General features: G+C 26.8%; 1 protein-coding gene across 1 annotated transcript in view; it reads left to right on the top strand.

The window, feature by feature from the left end:
• Positions 1 to 16,165, top strand: part of LOC100199700 (uncharacterized) — a 202,000-nt gene extending 185,835 nt beyond the window's left edge. Inside the window, exons 36-44 of the mRNA XM_065813582.1 lie at positions 3,768 to 4,064; positions 4,150 to 4,455; positions 8,961 to 9,430; positions 10,234 to 10,331; positions 12,693 to 12,849; positions 13,413 to 13,473; positions 14,604 to 14,875; positions 15,426 to 15,597; positions 15,916 to 16,165. Coding sequence (XP_065669654.1) covers positions 3,768 to 4,064; positions 4,150 to 4,455; positions 8,961 to 9,430; positions 10,234 to 10,331; positions 12,693 to 12,849; positions 13,413 to 13,473; positions 14,604 to 14,875; positions 15,426 to 15,597; positions 15,916 to 16,058 — 1,976 coding nt within the window. The 3' untranslated portion in view covers positions 16,059 to 16,165. The remainder of the gene's footprint in view (positions 1 to 3,767; positions 4,065 to 4,149; positions 4,456 to 8,960; positions 9,431 to 10,233; positions 10,332 to 12,692; positions 12,850 to 13,412; positions 13,474 to 14,603; positions 14,876 to 15,425; positions 15,598 to 15,915) is intronic.
• The last annotated feature ends 815 nt before the right edge of the window (positions 16,166 to 16,980 follow it).

Genomic DNA, 16,980 nt, shown 5'->3' with positions numbered 1-16,980 from the left:
ACCAGTGTGAAGGTAAGCCAAATGTCTATCAACTCAAAAGATAACAAAAAAACAACATCACAACAACAACACACATCAATAGCACACACCATAAGTTAATATAATATGCATATTAACATAACATTCATATATAACAGAACATAAATAAGGGATTATCCATAAAGTATGTACGCTCGGAGGAGAAAAATTTTTCAGAATAATTAATAATAAAGGGTTGAAAACACCTAGACCTAAAGCAGTAACAGTTTGACACTAAACACTGGTGTGTAACTCTCTGCTATAAGTACATCACTTGGCTGGCAAGGTTGACAAATCTTGCTCTACACGTTTACCAAGTCACAACACTTTGAAAACATGGAAACAACATAATATAAACATATGTACCAACTATAAACACAATATATATTTAACTTTTTATACATATTTAAACACATTTATAAAACAGTTTTATAACACATATTAACACATACACAAACAAGAAAAAAACACTTTATATTATTATAAAAACACATTGATAAAACAACTATAAAGCACATATTACCACATACACATATTTATCAAAAAAGCGTATATGCAAACAATAAACATGTGCAAACAAAAATTTTAAAAAATGACACAAGAAAATTTAAAAAGATTCAAAGTAAACAAAATATATATATGCAAACAATACTCTTTACCTTCATTTTTTTTTTTTTTTTATAAGAACTGTAATCCTCATAACAAAATATAACCTTTACTTACAATAGCATGTGACTTGTCATGTCAGTGTTGGCACAAAATTTTAATTTATTTTTTTAAATTTTCGAAAAAAGAACAAAAATAGTTAACAGCATCACAGAAATTTCAAAGTAGTAATAACCAATTTTATGGAAATAGCATTAGTATATCTTTTTTGTTGCACAAAAAATTATTAGGCCTCATTCATACACCTATTTTCCTTCAAAAAAATAAAATATAAGCTCAATAAAAATAAAACTGCTAAAAAAAAATTAAAGCTAAATAAAAAAATAAAACATAATGTAAACGATTTAAAAAATGAAAAAGAGTGATCCTTTCTACTTTATATCTAATAAAAATGTTATATATAAATTGCTAAACTTTTTTCTATACTTACTTCAATTATAATATGATCTTAACAATAATTATTTATCTTAATATGATTCTTTATGTAATATTTTTAAACTAATAAATAGTAATTAAGTTCCAAAAGGTAAAAAGTTTTAACTCGCTTGAGAGATCGATCGCCAATGACCTCGTGCATTTTGAGAACGCGCTCTTTCAAGTTCAGAAAAGCCTAGTAACTAATTTATATAATAAATTAAAACTACTTTAAAAACAAAAGCGAAACGAGGTTAAGCGCTAAACATTAACTTTAACAATTATATTAAGATTATAAATAAACAGAAATAATAATTCGATTTTATAATTAGATTGTTTATAATTGCAAACAGCATATAAGCACAGATTACACAGACTTATATAGACTTTGATATGAAATATAACATATGAAATATAACATGAAATGTAACAGTACCTTGCTTTAAGCATTAGAAAAAGTCTCTTGAATTTTTAAATATGTATCAGGAAATTAATTGAATCTTATCTTCCTGCCTGCTGGAAATTAATTGAATCTTATCTTCCTGCCTGCTGGAAATTAATGAAATCCTATCTTCCTGCCTGCTGGAAATTAGCATCTGTGATTTCTATATTTTAAAGCGGTCTTCTCTCTATTTTTAGCAAGGACTTTGAGTCTTTAATTAAAATTTTTTAATTTCTCATTTTGTTTCTAACAACTTACTCCTTGACACTTAATATACATTTTTATTTTGTTGTTCTACAGTTGACTTAATTGTTGTAACAATTAAGTCAACTGTAGAACAACAAGAAAGGTATCTTGCATTGATATTCTATCATGTATTAGATGGATCTGATCTCTCTTTTGTGACAGCTTAGAGCTTGTTGTGGTGAGTTTTAACCTAAACAAAACACATTTATTTATGGCTAACAATTATTAGAATACTGGTCAGTAAGAGTGTTGCCATTAATCAATATTCCTATATTGATGAATGACAACACTCTTACTGAGTCCTATACTTTACATCTTCCAATTTATAGTTAAAATATAAGAAAATACATTAGCATCTGTTAAGGTTTTTTCTCTTATTGTGTTCATTAATTCTTTACTCTCAATTCCATTCTTGACTATAAATTTCTTATTTTTCACTGTATTGATTACTGTTGTTTTCAAGGTCCAAATTTCTACTATAAATTTAGTTGGACTTGCGCTAGGTTTAACGACTGAGCCTCTATCTCATCATTTTAAGGCTGTATTGTTTTCTATTTTCTACAAATCATCTGCTTCAGTCAAGATATCCAAAGCAAAGATGCATCCTTTTATCTGTTTATTAATGCTTTAAAAAGTATTACTCTTTTTTTTTTTCTCTTATAATTATGTTTTCCTGACTCGTATCAATTTATAGTTTTTCTTTTTTTTTCCTCTTTTAACCCTTTTCTTGATTATTAATGTTTGTTTCTTAACTCTTAATAAAGAAATAAACTAATTTCTTTAGTATGAGAAACTTTTCTAATTTTTTCTTGATGGGAGCCATGAGATTTTAAGCAGGTGAAATAAATACCTAGTGGTGGTTTATCTCACTTCTTCCTAAGTCAGTATTTGATTTTGCTTCCCTAATCTTTTTACTTAACTTGACTTTAATACTAGGTTAGGGCAAAATATTGCATTACCATCATGGTCATTCCACAGTTCATTAAGTGCATTTCAAGGTACTCTTTTTAGTAATTTTCACTATTTATAGTAAAGTTAGTGACAAAACTTTGTGTTTTCAATCCACATTGACATATTACTTGCCAAACCATAATTTTTGGAAATTTCTTTAGCTTTATTGTTTTAAATTTAGCTGTTACTTTTTTTCTGCTGACTCAAATATAAAAATGATGTCTTGTATGGTTTTGAAATTTAGTATCACATAAGTTTAATTATCCATAATTACACCTTCTTTCTACACACTATTTTGTATAATTTTCCTGCACAACTTCTTGCCACTAAGTTTTTTGAAGGATTTCATTCTTTTGATTGTTTTTTTTTTAATAGTCTGGATCTTTTGTCTACTAGTTTTGCATGTTAGTGCCAAATCTCTCAGAAATGGAAAAATTTGCCCTAACATTAGCTTTCAGTTTTTTGTTAATGTTCATATTATTGCCACCTCCAGGATTTCTATTTATTGTATAAGGTGTCAAATACTTATTTTTTACATTGAATTTGAGAAGCAAGTTAGAGTTTTCTACTTGATGCACTTGTTACTGTTTTGTTGCCATCTTGAAAAAAGAAATTTTAAAAAATATATGTATATTTCAACTGAAATACTAATACATTAATTACTAATACAATTATAAGAAATAAAAAGTGTCAATTTTACTAACCCAACCTTAAATAATATTGTTATTTTTATTTTTTTAAATCATATCATCTTTTATATTTTTCTTTTTTCATATTATCAAATCTACTATTATCTTAAAAAAGAATATTATTATTTAAAAAAAAAAATATTTTATTAATATATCAAGCAATTTTATAAGTCAAGTTCAAAATGAATAAAAAATTTTATTTGGTTGATTAAGAAAATGGCTCATTTTTTACTAATTAATTTTTTATAATTATTATTTACAGAATGTTTGTTTAATTTGAAGTTTTTTTTTACTCTTGTATTGCTTTTTTTTTTACATGTTTTTTTTTTTGTTTCTTCAAGGCCCTGAAAGGCCCCCTGCAAATGTTTTAACGAAGGCGTTGAGTTCAACTGAGATATATGTTGAATGGATAGATACTTTAGAGCAATATAGGAATGGTAAAATACTTGGGTACAAAATTAGATACAGAGTTTATTTGTCAAGTGATCCATTAAAAGAGGTGGATGCACAATATGGTTTTAATGCATTCATCTTAAAAGCATTAAAACCGTTTACTCTGTATTATGTGGATGTTTACGGTTATAACTTATTTGGTGCTGGTCCATCAATTTACTCTATGTGCAAAACTTTAGAAGATGGTAAGATATTATTTATAAAAACATATAATAAGTAAAAAAAATAATAAGAAATTAGGACATTAAATATTAAATTGTCTTGATTCAGCTCCATCTGTTCCAGTTCCAAATATTCAGGTAAATGACATGCAATCATCTGATTGGTGGTCCATTTTGTGGGATTCGATCCCAGCTGAGAAAGTTAATGGAATTTTGCTTGGTTATCGTCTTACCTACTACATGAGTTATAGATCTGGAGAGGAAATTTTTGGAGAAAGAATAAAATATACAATAGTATTTGATCCATTCACACGTTATCATAAGCAAACAAATCTTTTAAACTATGCTATATACAATTTTAGTATTGCTGGTTTTACTTCTGCTGGTAGCAGTCCTGCCTATGAGTACCAAGCTAGTAAGGTTTTTTTTATTATGCATTTTACTGATTTATTTTATTATAAATTTATTTGCAACAAATTGTTATGATCAAATAATTCATAACAGTAATATAAGTTTTAATGTAAGTTAAGTATAAAAAAAGTTATTATGATTAGGTATGTATACCAAGAATTTGCCGTAGCCAAATTCACTATTTTGAAGCCAAAGCTTCAGCTGAAGCCGAAACTTTTATATTTATGCAACTAAAGTTTGCTATCTTGTGTATCTAACTCTATTATTATTCTTTAACAAATAATACATACTCAGCATTTTTAAATTTTATGTTTTTTCAAAATACATTCTGGTTATTTTAAAACCATATTTTTTATAAAATTTATTTTTTTACTTTATAAAATCTCAGTTTCCTTATTATCACATAATATTTAGTAACACATATTTGATAACTGCATTATGTTTCATAAAACCTTATTTTCCATGTTTTATGTTGTTTTTTTTTTAGCTGGTCAATCTTGACTGACAGGGATTGACAACCTTGACAGGGATTCATTTTTTGAGGTCCCACTAGCAATTTTTTATTTCAAACAGTCATTGACCATTGACCCCCTTTATTTTCTACGCTGACAAATAAATATTGCATTTAATCTCTTTAAGCTATCAAGCCAAAAGCAATATTTAAATTTAGTAAATAATATAGTAGTTACTTAAACTTAATGTTTCTAATAGTTGTATGTTGTACAATAGTTCCTCAACAAATTTGTTTTATTATGGAAACTAGTGTAAGCTATGCAACTTAATGTCAGTTGTATAAAAAAATTTATGTTGTAAAACAATTGTTGTGAAAATAGAAACAGTTCATTCCAAAATTGATGCTCTGCAGCAAAATTGGCTAACTGTTTTACAATAATTTTACATTTAATGGAAACCAAGCTTTGGTGGTTTTAATGACTGAAAAATAACTTCCCAAAGCCAATGATCCGGCAAACAAAATCCTGGGCTTTTGTTTGCCAGAACATCCCTAAATATGATATCAAATAATTTATAGCAGTAATATAAATTTTAATATAATTTTAGTATAAAAAAAATTATTATTTGCAACATAATAACTTATATAGATAACTTATATTATGCATTTCTTCTCTTTTATTTTTTATTTCATCTTTTATATTAAATTTTATATTGAAACCTTAAAATAAATATATGTATTGAAATCACGTTTTCAAAAATAAAATATCATATAAAATTTATTTTAAAATTTAAAAAAAACATTTTAATTAATAAAATTTATTTTAACTCAACGCATTCAATTATTTTGTGTTGTGAAATATATTTTTAACTTTATTATTTTTAATCTCTATTTTTGTTGATTTATATGAATATTGACTTTTTTTTTTTTTTTTTGATTTATTTTTACTGTAATTTTACATTGTAATAAAATATGTCTATATACTGAAAACTACTGTAGGTATAAAAATAAATAGCAAAAGTATTTTTCTTTAATTTGTATAAAATGTTTTAAAAATTTTAGTTTTTATTTTCAAAGGAAAAAATTATCAATTATTTGAAAATAGCATTATATCAAAACAAAAAATTACATTTTAATATCTCCTTGAAGGCGTTGAGGCACCGATTCTACCAGAGATTTCCTTTCTTCTGGAGTTATTTTCTCCCATGCTTTTACATCACTTTGTCTCATCTAGTGATCTTGTGTCAGTGGTTATCTTTCTTTAATTTGTAAAGACTTCAAATAAATAGGCCAAGCATGTGACTAAATGGTCACATGCATGGCCTGGGCATCAACTTTCGTAAGAATTCACCCATATGTTGGGAAAGGTTTGGATACATAGACTATTCTTTTATGTGCTTTCATTTAGTACGACTTCACTCGATTGCCTTTCTCTTTGTTCTATATTGCTCTCCTTCATTTCAAAACTGCACTCTTTTAAATGTTGTTTCTGATCAAATTGACCAAGCTCTTTCTCTTTATACTTTAATGTTCATCAAACTAAATGGCTTGACTCAAGTGTCATTTCACAATCTTTAACACAAATAGTCAACTTTCGAACTCACTTTCTAGACAATCCGAATCATTTACCTTCTCTACTCATCTTGTTTTTGATCTTTCTGATAAAACTATTATCCCCCTTTTACAACTACATTAAAGCTGACTGGGACTCTTTCCGTGATTTTCTTCGTGATGGCCTTTGGGTAGAAATCTTTTGTTTTCCTGCTGACAAATGGTCTTCTCATGTAATTTCTTGGATTCAGGCTGGCATTGAATCCTTTATTCCCTTTTCATGATTCAAGCCTTACTCTTCTCCATGGTTTTTCTCTCATTGTGCTGCTGCAATTTCCGATTGTAAACCATACTTTCATATCTATCAGCACAACAATTCTCCAGAAAATTGATATCTGTTTACTACTGCTAGAAACCATTGTAAAGGTTTTTGTCTCATGCCGAAGCCCACTATTTTCAGGTCACCAAATCTCGTATTTCATCTCAAAAATTAAGCTTTCGTGACTTCTGAAGAATCTTTAACAGTATCTATAATAAGGAAAAATCTGATATTCCACCTTTCTTGTATGGTTCAGATTTTGTTAATTCACCTAAAGACAAAGCTGAATTGTTTACTAAGAACTTCTCATCAATATCATTGATGTTGGAGCTGGGTCAATTACTCTCGGAGTGTTGGCTTCTTAGGCTCAAATGACAACCCTGCTTAGAGTGGGCATTTGAGTCTAATAAGGATCTCACTTCTGCTACAGCATGAAGCTCCCAGTTGCTTGTGAACTTTAACTCAGATAAAACAGCTAATCACTATCACAACAACCTAGATCTTCCCATTATATTGAACAGTAATGTGCTCGATGAATCATCTACCCTTCATCTTCTCGGATTAACACTTACTTCTGATCTTTCTTGGAAACTGTGTATCAAATTGATTACAAAATTAGCATCTGCTAAGTTTCCATCTTTTTATCGTGCTTGCCACTTTCTTACTCAAGGTTCTATTCTTTATCTCTATAAATCTCAAATCCCTTCTTGTATAGAATAATGTTACCATATCTGGGGTGGATCTTCCAATAATGCTCTTTCTCTTTTAGACAAGGTGCAAAAAGGCATTGTAAACATAGTTGGACCTGCTCTTGCAGCCAACCTCTAACCATTATCACATTGTTGTTATGTTGCTTCTCTTTCTCTTTTCTACTAATACTATAATGGGCACTGCTCTAAAGAGCTAGCGTCTCTTGTGCCATCTACTAAAATTCATTCTCTTGTTAGTGCTCATTCAATTATGTCTTATCCTTTTACTGTGATTGTTCTTAAGTGCTCCAAAAATTCTTATTTGCCTAGTTTTTTTCCTCGAACATCAGTCTTTTGGAATTTGCTTCATTCATCTTGCTTTCCTGATTCATATAATTTGCAATCTTTTAAGTTGTCTGTTAATCGTTATCGTGCTCTCTAAGCTTCATCTTTTCTCTTTCAGTAACTTCCAACTCTAATATTGGTTGCTTGCAGCCTTGTTGGAAATGAAGATGTTGATAATTAAAAAAAGGTGTTTTTGTGACATACTGTACCATAAAATCCTTGCTCTCAAGTTCTATTTTGGTTAGTTTGAATATGATTTTGTAGCCGTTTTGAACTTTTTCTGCAAACTTTGAAGCAGCTTCAAATCTGTTTTAATCAATAATGTTTTTATCAATGGCAGCAGATGTTTTTTCTTTGATGACCTATTCCTGCAATATCAGTTGTATTTTTATTCTAATTAGGTTTTATATAATGTTACCGACTGTTTGAAAAGGAATTCCAATCTGCCTAATAACTTCTTTGTAGGCCTTACCATTATTACCAAATCCACAACCAAATTTTGTTGAGAAATTGCCTAATCTTGTTTTACAACATGCATTTTGCTATGAATTTTATTTAATTAATCACTTTTATTTAATTAATCAGTATATTATGTATTAATTAATCAATACCCTATATATCTCATGTCTTACATATGTAGTAATAGTTTTATGCATAAACTTGCCAAAAATTTTACTTTTTTTCCACATTTCCAACCATTTAAAAAAATTTTGAATAAAATTTTTGAAATGTTTTGTGGAAAAAAACGCCTGCGTGCTTTTAATGTTTTTTAAAGCAATAATCCTTTGGTAAAATCATGGACAAATATATATAAAATTATTAATAATAGTAGCACTCCTTGATGTACAGTTATATTTTTTACAGTTTTTAAAAAGTAGTAAACAATTAAGTTAAAAAGTTCTAATTTTAAAAAATGGGCTTGTGCCATTTATTTTTTTGCTCACTGTATCTGTCAAGAGATTCATCAAATGATTAACACTTGTAGATGCCCTTCTATTAGAATATTATTTCAAAGGTAATAAATACATTGAAAAAAATTATAAAAATATTTTCTTCAAATTATTTACTGTAGTGATTTTTAACAAAAAGTTTTATAGCTAAATGTTCTTTGTTAAGCATTTTCAAATAACTAAATTGTTTATTTATTTTCATAGGAACATGCAAATGCAAAGAAGTTTTATTTGCTAACTCTTTTATCAAGGATCCATTTGTATTCCTTGATGCAAATAAGCCTTCTGGTGATATTGTGGATTTACTTCAAGACATGGTTGTTCAGTCATGTGGTATTTGTAATGGCTACTCAAGTAAACTTTCTAAACTTTACTTTGACAGAACAAAGTTCGGAGGTAATCCCGTTAAAAATTCAGAGTTTGATTTAAAATTATCCATTAGCAATGATATTGATATAAGTTTTCCAATATATGGAAGAAATGGTTATGAAGTTGCAACAAACACCTCCTTTATGCTTTTAATACAATCACCAGGAATTGCAGCTGTGCAACGTGATGAAAGTAATGGTGATGTCATTTTTTTGAAAATGATTTTAAATGTCCTCAGTGTATGGTCATTTTTGTTGATTACCTGTTTGATTGCTTCACTCTTTGGAATATTAGTTTGGTTTACTGTAAGAATGTGTTTATACTATAACTATTTCTAATTTTTACTTTTTTCTATATATTGTAGAAATTTTAAAGATATCAGCAGTTTTTTATTGTTGCGACAGTTATACTAATTCTTTAAATTATTTCAATATCTTATCTTTGGTCTATTATTTTTAGTCTCTAACTAAATAAACATAATAACCATGAGGCTGGTTATTATGGTTATTATTTGGTCAGGATGGTTATGTTGCTCATTATGAGGAGGCTACTTATTTTTTTTTGTTGTTGTTGTTGTTTGTTTTGTTTGCAATTTTATTTCCATTTACAACATAATATGACATATCACTCTCATAGCAACTCTGTAACATGAATCTTGTTAAACAATATCGCTGTGTTGGGAAGCAGATACTGTAACAATTTTTCACAGTTATTTTACTTTAAAACAGGACAACCTTTTCATATTTTAGTTTACAACTTAAATTTTTGCGCATTTGAGTTGTTTTCTTGAATTGCGTTTTTTACAGCTTTCTCATTTTCTAGCTTTTTTTTATTGTCTCCTTTGTTTTCCCAGTAATTCCTAAGTTAACAAAAATTAGACCGCACCCTTAATTATAGGTATATTTAAAACAAAGGAAAAATATTAACAAATAGAAAAAAAGAGTTTTTCTTTAAAACATGTTTCCAATGACAAATTTTATTTCTGATTTTGACTTTTTTTTAAGAAAACATTTTTATTACATATTATTGCATCTATTTAAATATTAAATTTTTTTTTTGACTCATTTTATTTCTTATTGTGTTTTAATGTTACGAATTCCTTTTTAAGGATCAGTTTATTAATCCAGAACAATTTATTATTGGAAATGCTTGGAAAGGACCTATAATTGGTTTTTGGTTTTCATTTGTTACTATGACAACAATTGGGTATGCTTGTCTGTTTTTCATAATTTATTGTTTATCTTCAAATAATTCATAAAAAAGAATTACTTTAATTATTTATTTCTAAGAATCTTTAGAGGCTTGTTAAAAAATATTAAATTTAAACTAAATAAATTTTTTTAACCTAGAGTTATAAGGCATGCTATCGGAAAAATCTGCCCACCTTTCTTGATCAAAAAAGGGTGTAAGAAAGCTTAAATGTATTTAAATCAATATATTTCTGAAAAATTAAGACTGTAAAGATTACATATTAATAGGGAAAAAACAAAAAAAAATTAGGTTTTACAGAAAATTCTGACTTTCTTTTTGATGCCTCCCATAAGTTTCTGGACAGAGTAATTTTTGTAAGTTTTAGCAGCGTAATCCTATTTTTTCTTCAAATCTGTAGCTGATTTTACTGTTTTTCCACTTAATTTCAATTTCTTTTTTATGATGGCCCAACATTTTTCAATAGGATGTAATTCGGGGCAGTTTGGAGGATTCATCTTTTTCAGAACCAACATCACTCCATTATCATCGTAAAACTTTTGAGCATCCTTTGAGTAATGTATTGTGGCTAAATCAGGCCAAAACAATACTGAAGTACTTCTATGAGCTTTAATTAGTCGTTCTATACGAGAAAGACAACATTTCATGTATTCCGACGATTTCATTGTGCCCAAACAAACATGAATTGGTGATTTTTTGCCGCAAGAGCAAAGTGCCTGCCAAATCATTAATTTTTTTGAAAATTTATCAGTCATTACATACTTGTATTTATCACTCACATTTCCTCTTATTTTAGAAGCATAGTAGCACTGGAATTTGTTTAAAATCCATTTTAACACAAGTTTCGCCATCCATCAAAATGCATCCATTATGTTTTGTTAACAAGTTGTCATACAACTTTCGAACTCGATTCTTTGCGGTTGAATTTTGTTTATCGTTTCGATTTGGCATTTTAACTACTTTAAAACTTTGATATCCAAGTCTCTGTCGCCATTTGTTTACAAAAAATTGGAAACCTTCAGTTTTTTTGTTCGATACCTATCCCACCAATCAGGATGTTCTTCCAAAGAAGTCTCCAACCGTTCGAGAGCTTGGATTTGCTGTGCGTTTTTTTCAACCACTTCCTTGTTTTCTCTGAATAGTTTTCTGTTCTGTAAACCGTTTAAGAACAGTATCTACAGTTCTTCTTGATATTTTTAATGATTTCGCCAACTTTCTATTCGATAAAGTTGGATTTTTTAAGTGTTTGTCCACAATCAAAAATCTTTGTTTAGTTTGCTCGGTTGACATTTTGAAACTAAATAATATTTTTAATTATTTTTTTCTGCCAAAATGTTCTATTATACAAACACTACCACACACAAAAAAATAATTTCAAAAAACGACCGTTAACTAGCTTTACCACACTGCAAAAGGTGGGCAGATTTTTCCGATAGCATGTCTTAATTATGATTAAAAGCAACCTTATTACATATGTTTAGTAGACTGAGCAAACTTATTAAATATGTTTAGTAGGCTGTAGGGTCTACAGCCTAATAAAAATATTATTATAACTCTACAAGCCTACAGTGTAGAATATTATTTAACGAATGCTTTAACGAAAAAGTTTTTGAAAACTTACTTAAATTCAAATAAAAATTAAGAGAAGTTAGTTAACAGTTTACATTTTAACAGAATCGGTATGTTTCATGTAAGTTTATCATTAGTTGCAAAAGATAGATAATGCACATCAGTTATGGAAACAGCTATTGAAAACAAAGCATTATGTTTGTGTTTATTTAATACAATTAAGGTGCTTACCCTTTTTAATTCACTTTTTCTGGTTATGAATCCCAAAAAAATCCCCAAAAAAAACCAACACAGTTGTTAAAAAAGTTTAAATGACTGCTTTATTTCACGATTAGTGTACTTAATAACAATAATTTTGGGAGGGATGCATGCTGCTATCATGCTTACCAGAAGGATTTAACATAATAGTTGACTAAATCCATGTTGTTACAGTTTTATATTTTTGGGATTAAATTCTGAGATATTTTACATTAAACTCTGAGACATTTGGTCTCAGAGTTTAATGCGTGGGAGTGGGATTAGTGGGAGCTCAATTGTGCAATATTAAATGATGTTTTAAATCATTTTAATATCTTCAGATGATAGGATATATGATATTTTTGGATAATAGGTTGTTACAAGCCTAATACTGACATTAGTTGCAGATTTCAGTATTGACCTTTTAAATAATAAGTAGATTTTTTTCTAGAAGTAATCGCTTCTTTAATTATTGAACAAAGATTTACTTAGTTGAAAAAGAGTAAAAAATAAGTAGGTAAGAAATATATGATAAACTGCTTTTTTAAATAGGTATGGAGATTTGACTCCTCGATCTTTTATTGCAAAATTGATTTCAATTATCTGGTTTATTATTGGGTTGACATTAAACAGTATTATAATTGGATTTATTGTTACTAATATTACTTCTATAACATTACCTCCTGATTTTATTATGTATGACACAGAGGTATATTTATTTTTAAATTTTTTGTTATTATTGATTATTAAAATTTAAATGTTTTTACTTTAAATATTTTGAAAATAATTAATTTTAAAGCATACTTTTATTTAGCTGCTATAATTTGTTGTTAAACCATGTTATTTCAGATAAAACTATATTTTTATTTATGTGTACAGTAATCTGTTATTAAAGCATAATATTTCAGATAAAACTATTATTTTATATATGAGTGAAATAATTTGTTATTAAAGCATGTTATCTCCGATAAAACAGTATTTTGAATAATCTGTTATAAAAGCGTGCTATTTCAGATAAAACTATGTTTTTATTTATGTGTACAATAATCTGTTATTTTTATTTATGTGTAAATTCCTAAAATGAATATTTTGTAACAGTTGCAGGGTTTTAAATTGCTAAATAAATAAGTATTAGAGATTTTTTTTTTTTAATTTCGTAATCTTCGTTTTTCTCCCTGCTACTTATAAAAAAAAATCAGGTGATAACAAGGATGATAAAAATCAGTAAATTCCTAAACTAATCATAATTTTTAAATTTTGATTATTATACAGGTTGCTGCTTTACAAAACTCATTTGAGTACAAAACTGCTATTCGTAGAAATGCTAAATTAGGTAATGTTAACTTGTTTATTAGGTTTTATTTATTTTGTTTAAAGATTATTTTACATTTTTGAGTATTGTTTTTTTACTAATGTGATGCAATACAAAATAGCTTACCTTGTTGCAAAATATGAAATAAAATTAGTTTTGTTATATATAAATAAATAAAATGTGTGCTGAAATGTTAACTTTTATGCTGTTTATTTTTATTATTAAACCATTGCAAAAATTGTTTGTAAAGGAAATTTTTAAATTATTTAAATATAAAGCTGATAGAAGGGTCTTAAAATACCCTGATAAGTTGATACGAAAGACTTAAAATACTCTTTTTTCAACTAAAACTGTATAGTGAGGAAAGCTAGAAAATGAAAACTAGAAAGTTAAAAGTCAAATTAAGATGGCTGATTTAGACAAATGTTTGACAAAAAAATATCTCTTCTAGAATAAAAGTTTCTTTTGTACAGCTTATAATTTTTTTTCAACAGTTTTTATGAGCTACGTTAGAAACTTAATTTTTTTATGAGCTACGTTAGAAACTTATTTTTTTATGAGCTACGTTAGAAACTTATTCTTCAACTTATTCATTAGACTTTTTAGTCTTTTTAAGTCTTTTTCAATTATTACAAATACCTCTGATTGTTTTATTATTTTTATTCATTCAAAGTTTCCAAAAAATAGTGATATAAAACTTTTCTATATTAATTAAAAGTTCAACAGCACACAATTAATTGTTTGTATTAGTAATATAAAAATAAAAGTTTTTTAGATAACACTGAGTTCTTTTTCACTTTAAATTCTATTAAATTATTTCAGCATGCTCTTTAGTGATAATGCTCTCTAGATACAAGAAATTAAATTATTGTAGAATACAATTTGATAATGTGGCATTTTGAAAAAATGTTTTTTATTTATATTGGTAAATCTTGAATAAAATGTTTGCGTATTATATTTAATTGATTTTTTTGTCAACTTTGTTTTTAACATTTTATCAATTATATTTTCGATTAAAAAAAATTGAAATTAAATAATCTATGATGACTAGTAACATAGAAGTACATATATAAATTGGTTATTAATTTTGATCTTTTTTTTTATTTATCGATAAAATTCAATAGAAATATTATAATTTTTTTTTTGTTTAGAAAGAAATTATAGTGAAATTAATACAATGATGGTTGATTTGCAAGCTAATAAAGTTAAGATGGTGTACATAGATATTTATTCATTATTGGATTATTATAAACTGTTTGAAAAAATGCAACTTAAACTGGCTTTTATTGACTCAACTAATACAGGATATGGTATTGTATTGTCAGGATCAACCACAGCATTGCTGTCAGATTTTAAAAGTTTTGTCAATGATAAATGTGCTACAATAATGAAGTTTGCTCAAGCTCTTCAACCTAGATTACCAGTATGTTTTTTTTTTTACTTTTGTTATCTTCAATTGTGTTTCAAATAAATTAAAATGGTTAAATAAAAATTTCAGATTAAAACAGATTTTTTAAATTTAACTTTCTTAATATATAGTCACACCTTTATCTACCACCTTTTATTGCTGTACCTTTTTCTGTCCATGGGTTTTTCTATTGATTTGATGCATGATTTCCGCCATCCAATTGACATGGTGCAAATTTCAAACAGTCCTACATATATTGTTTTTTTTTATTCTTAAAACATCGTAGCTACATCTAAAAGCAACAGTATTTGGAGTACTATAACATCAACAAAAAACCCAAACACATTCTAGAAATATTTTATCCATGGAGAAATATATAAATAAATATATGTATATATATATATATATATATATATGCATATATAAATATATATATATACATATATATACACACATATATATACATATATATATATATACACATATATATATACATACATATATACTTATATACACATATACATATATATGTATATTTGATTTATATAATTTTTATTTGTATAAGGTGCTTGTAACTGAAAACTCACAGGACAATTTGTCAAACTTATTCACTGAAAGTTCACCACAATACAAAAAATCGCTGATTTTTGTTAGTATTCTTATTGGTATAATAGCATTTATCGGTTTGTGCATCGATTATATAAGATGCTGGAGAAATAATAAAACTTATAACAAACGTAAGTTTCCTATTTATCATTTTCTGATTAGAATTTTTATGTTAACATTTATGATTTTTCTGTAATATTACTTGTTATGTATTTGGTTATTCACCGACGTTTTTTAAGTGATATTAGTTATTTCGTGTTTGGTTCCTTGGTTTTTGGTCGACTGAAAATGAAAAACATTTTATGCTATATCTAGTTTTTTTTTTTTAAATTTAGCAAAACGCAAAACTTTTAAAATGTTGCATGCACTTCAAAAAATTTTGGTTCTTAAGTGTTTTACTGCTTACATGATTTTTATTAGTTTTTAGGTTTTACTAAATAATTTTTTAGCAAAATGTACTGATGATATCAATGAAGTAGTCAGCAAATTTTGTACGCAATTCCGCGTTGTTACTGAACAGTTAACAAAGAAACATCAGCAAGAACAGCTGAGGTTGTACGACCTTAAAAAAAGATATTTCAGAATTGTGTAAATATTTAATTATCACTAATACGAAAGTAATTAATTATATAAATATAAACTATATTTAGATTTTATATATTTGTTATATTGTATACTAGAATTTATTATGAATTATTATTATGAATACATTAAAAGGTTTTTTTTTTAATGTTTAATGTGTTAGTTATGAATCTTTTTTATTTCTAAATTTATTCATAATGACTATTTCAATAAATTTTTGAATCGTTATATATATATATATATATGATATTGAATATGTTATATATATATATATATATATATATATATATATATATATATATATATATGTTCGAATCAATTTTTTTTAATTTTCTGGTTTCACAAGTCTGTTATGTAGCTTATTTATTAAATTGACTCCTGTACATTTTACAACATCTTTTTTATTTGTAAAAGTTTATTTATACATTGGTAATATTTGTATATTTTATCTGCAACGGTTATGTCATTATTTGTATATTTATATAAAAAGTGTGTGTGTACTTTCAAAAAGTATTTGTGCACTTTTTTCTAATACGGCTAACTATTACTGAAGTAACTAGGCAATCATAGCTGCCTGACAGAAATTAAATATAACTTCCACCATTTTTTATCGTTCACATTTTTCAAATTTCATAGTACAGATCAGCAAAATCTTTTAGGGTCAAAAAATCTATTACTGGCAAATTAAAATTTAAACACCTTACCTGTTGATTAAACAGCCGTTTTTTAATTCAGCAGCAGTGGCGCAGTGGTTAGAGTTCTGGCTCGGAAGCAAGAAGTCCGAGGTTTACGATTTACAGTAGTTAATATTAACTACTGTAAATTGTTTTATTTAAACAAATTTTACCAACATAGTAACAATAATATCTACTCTTAATTTACTAGTTTATATTTATGTATATATAAACTATATAACATTCTACTTTATTATA

Source organism: Hydra vulgaris, chromosome 12 (assembly GCF_038396675.1).
Source record: "Hydra vulgaris chromosome 12, alternate assembly HydraT2T_AEP".
NCBI lineage: Eukaryota > Metazoa > Cnidaria > Hydrozoa > Anthoathecata > Hydridae > Hydra > Hydra vulgaris.
This window is presented reverse-complemented; position numbering and strand designations above follow the sequence as displayed.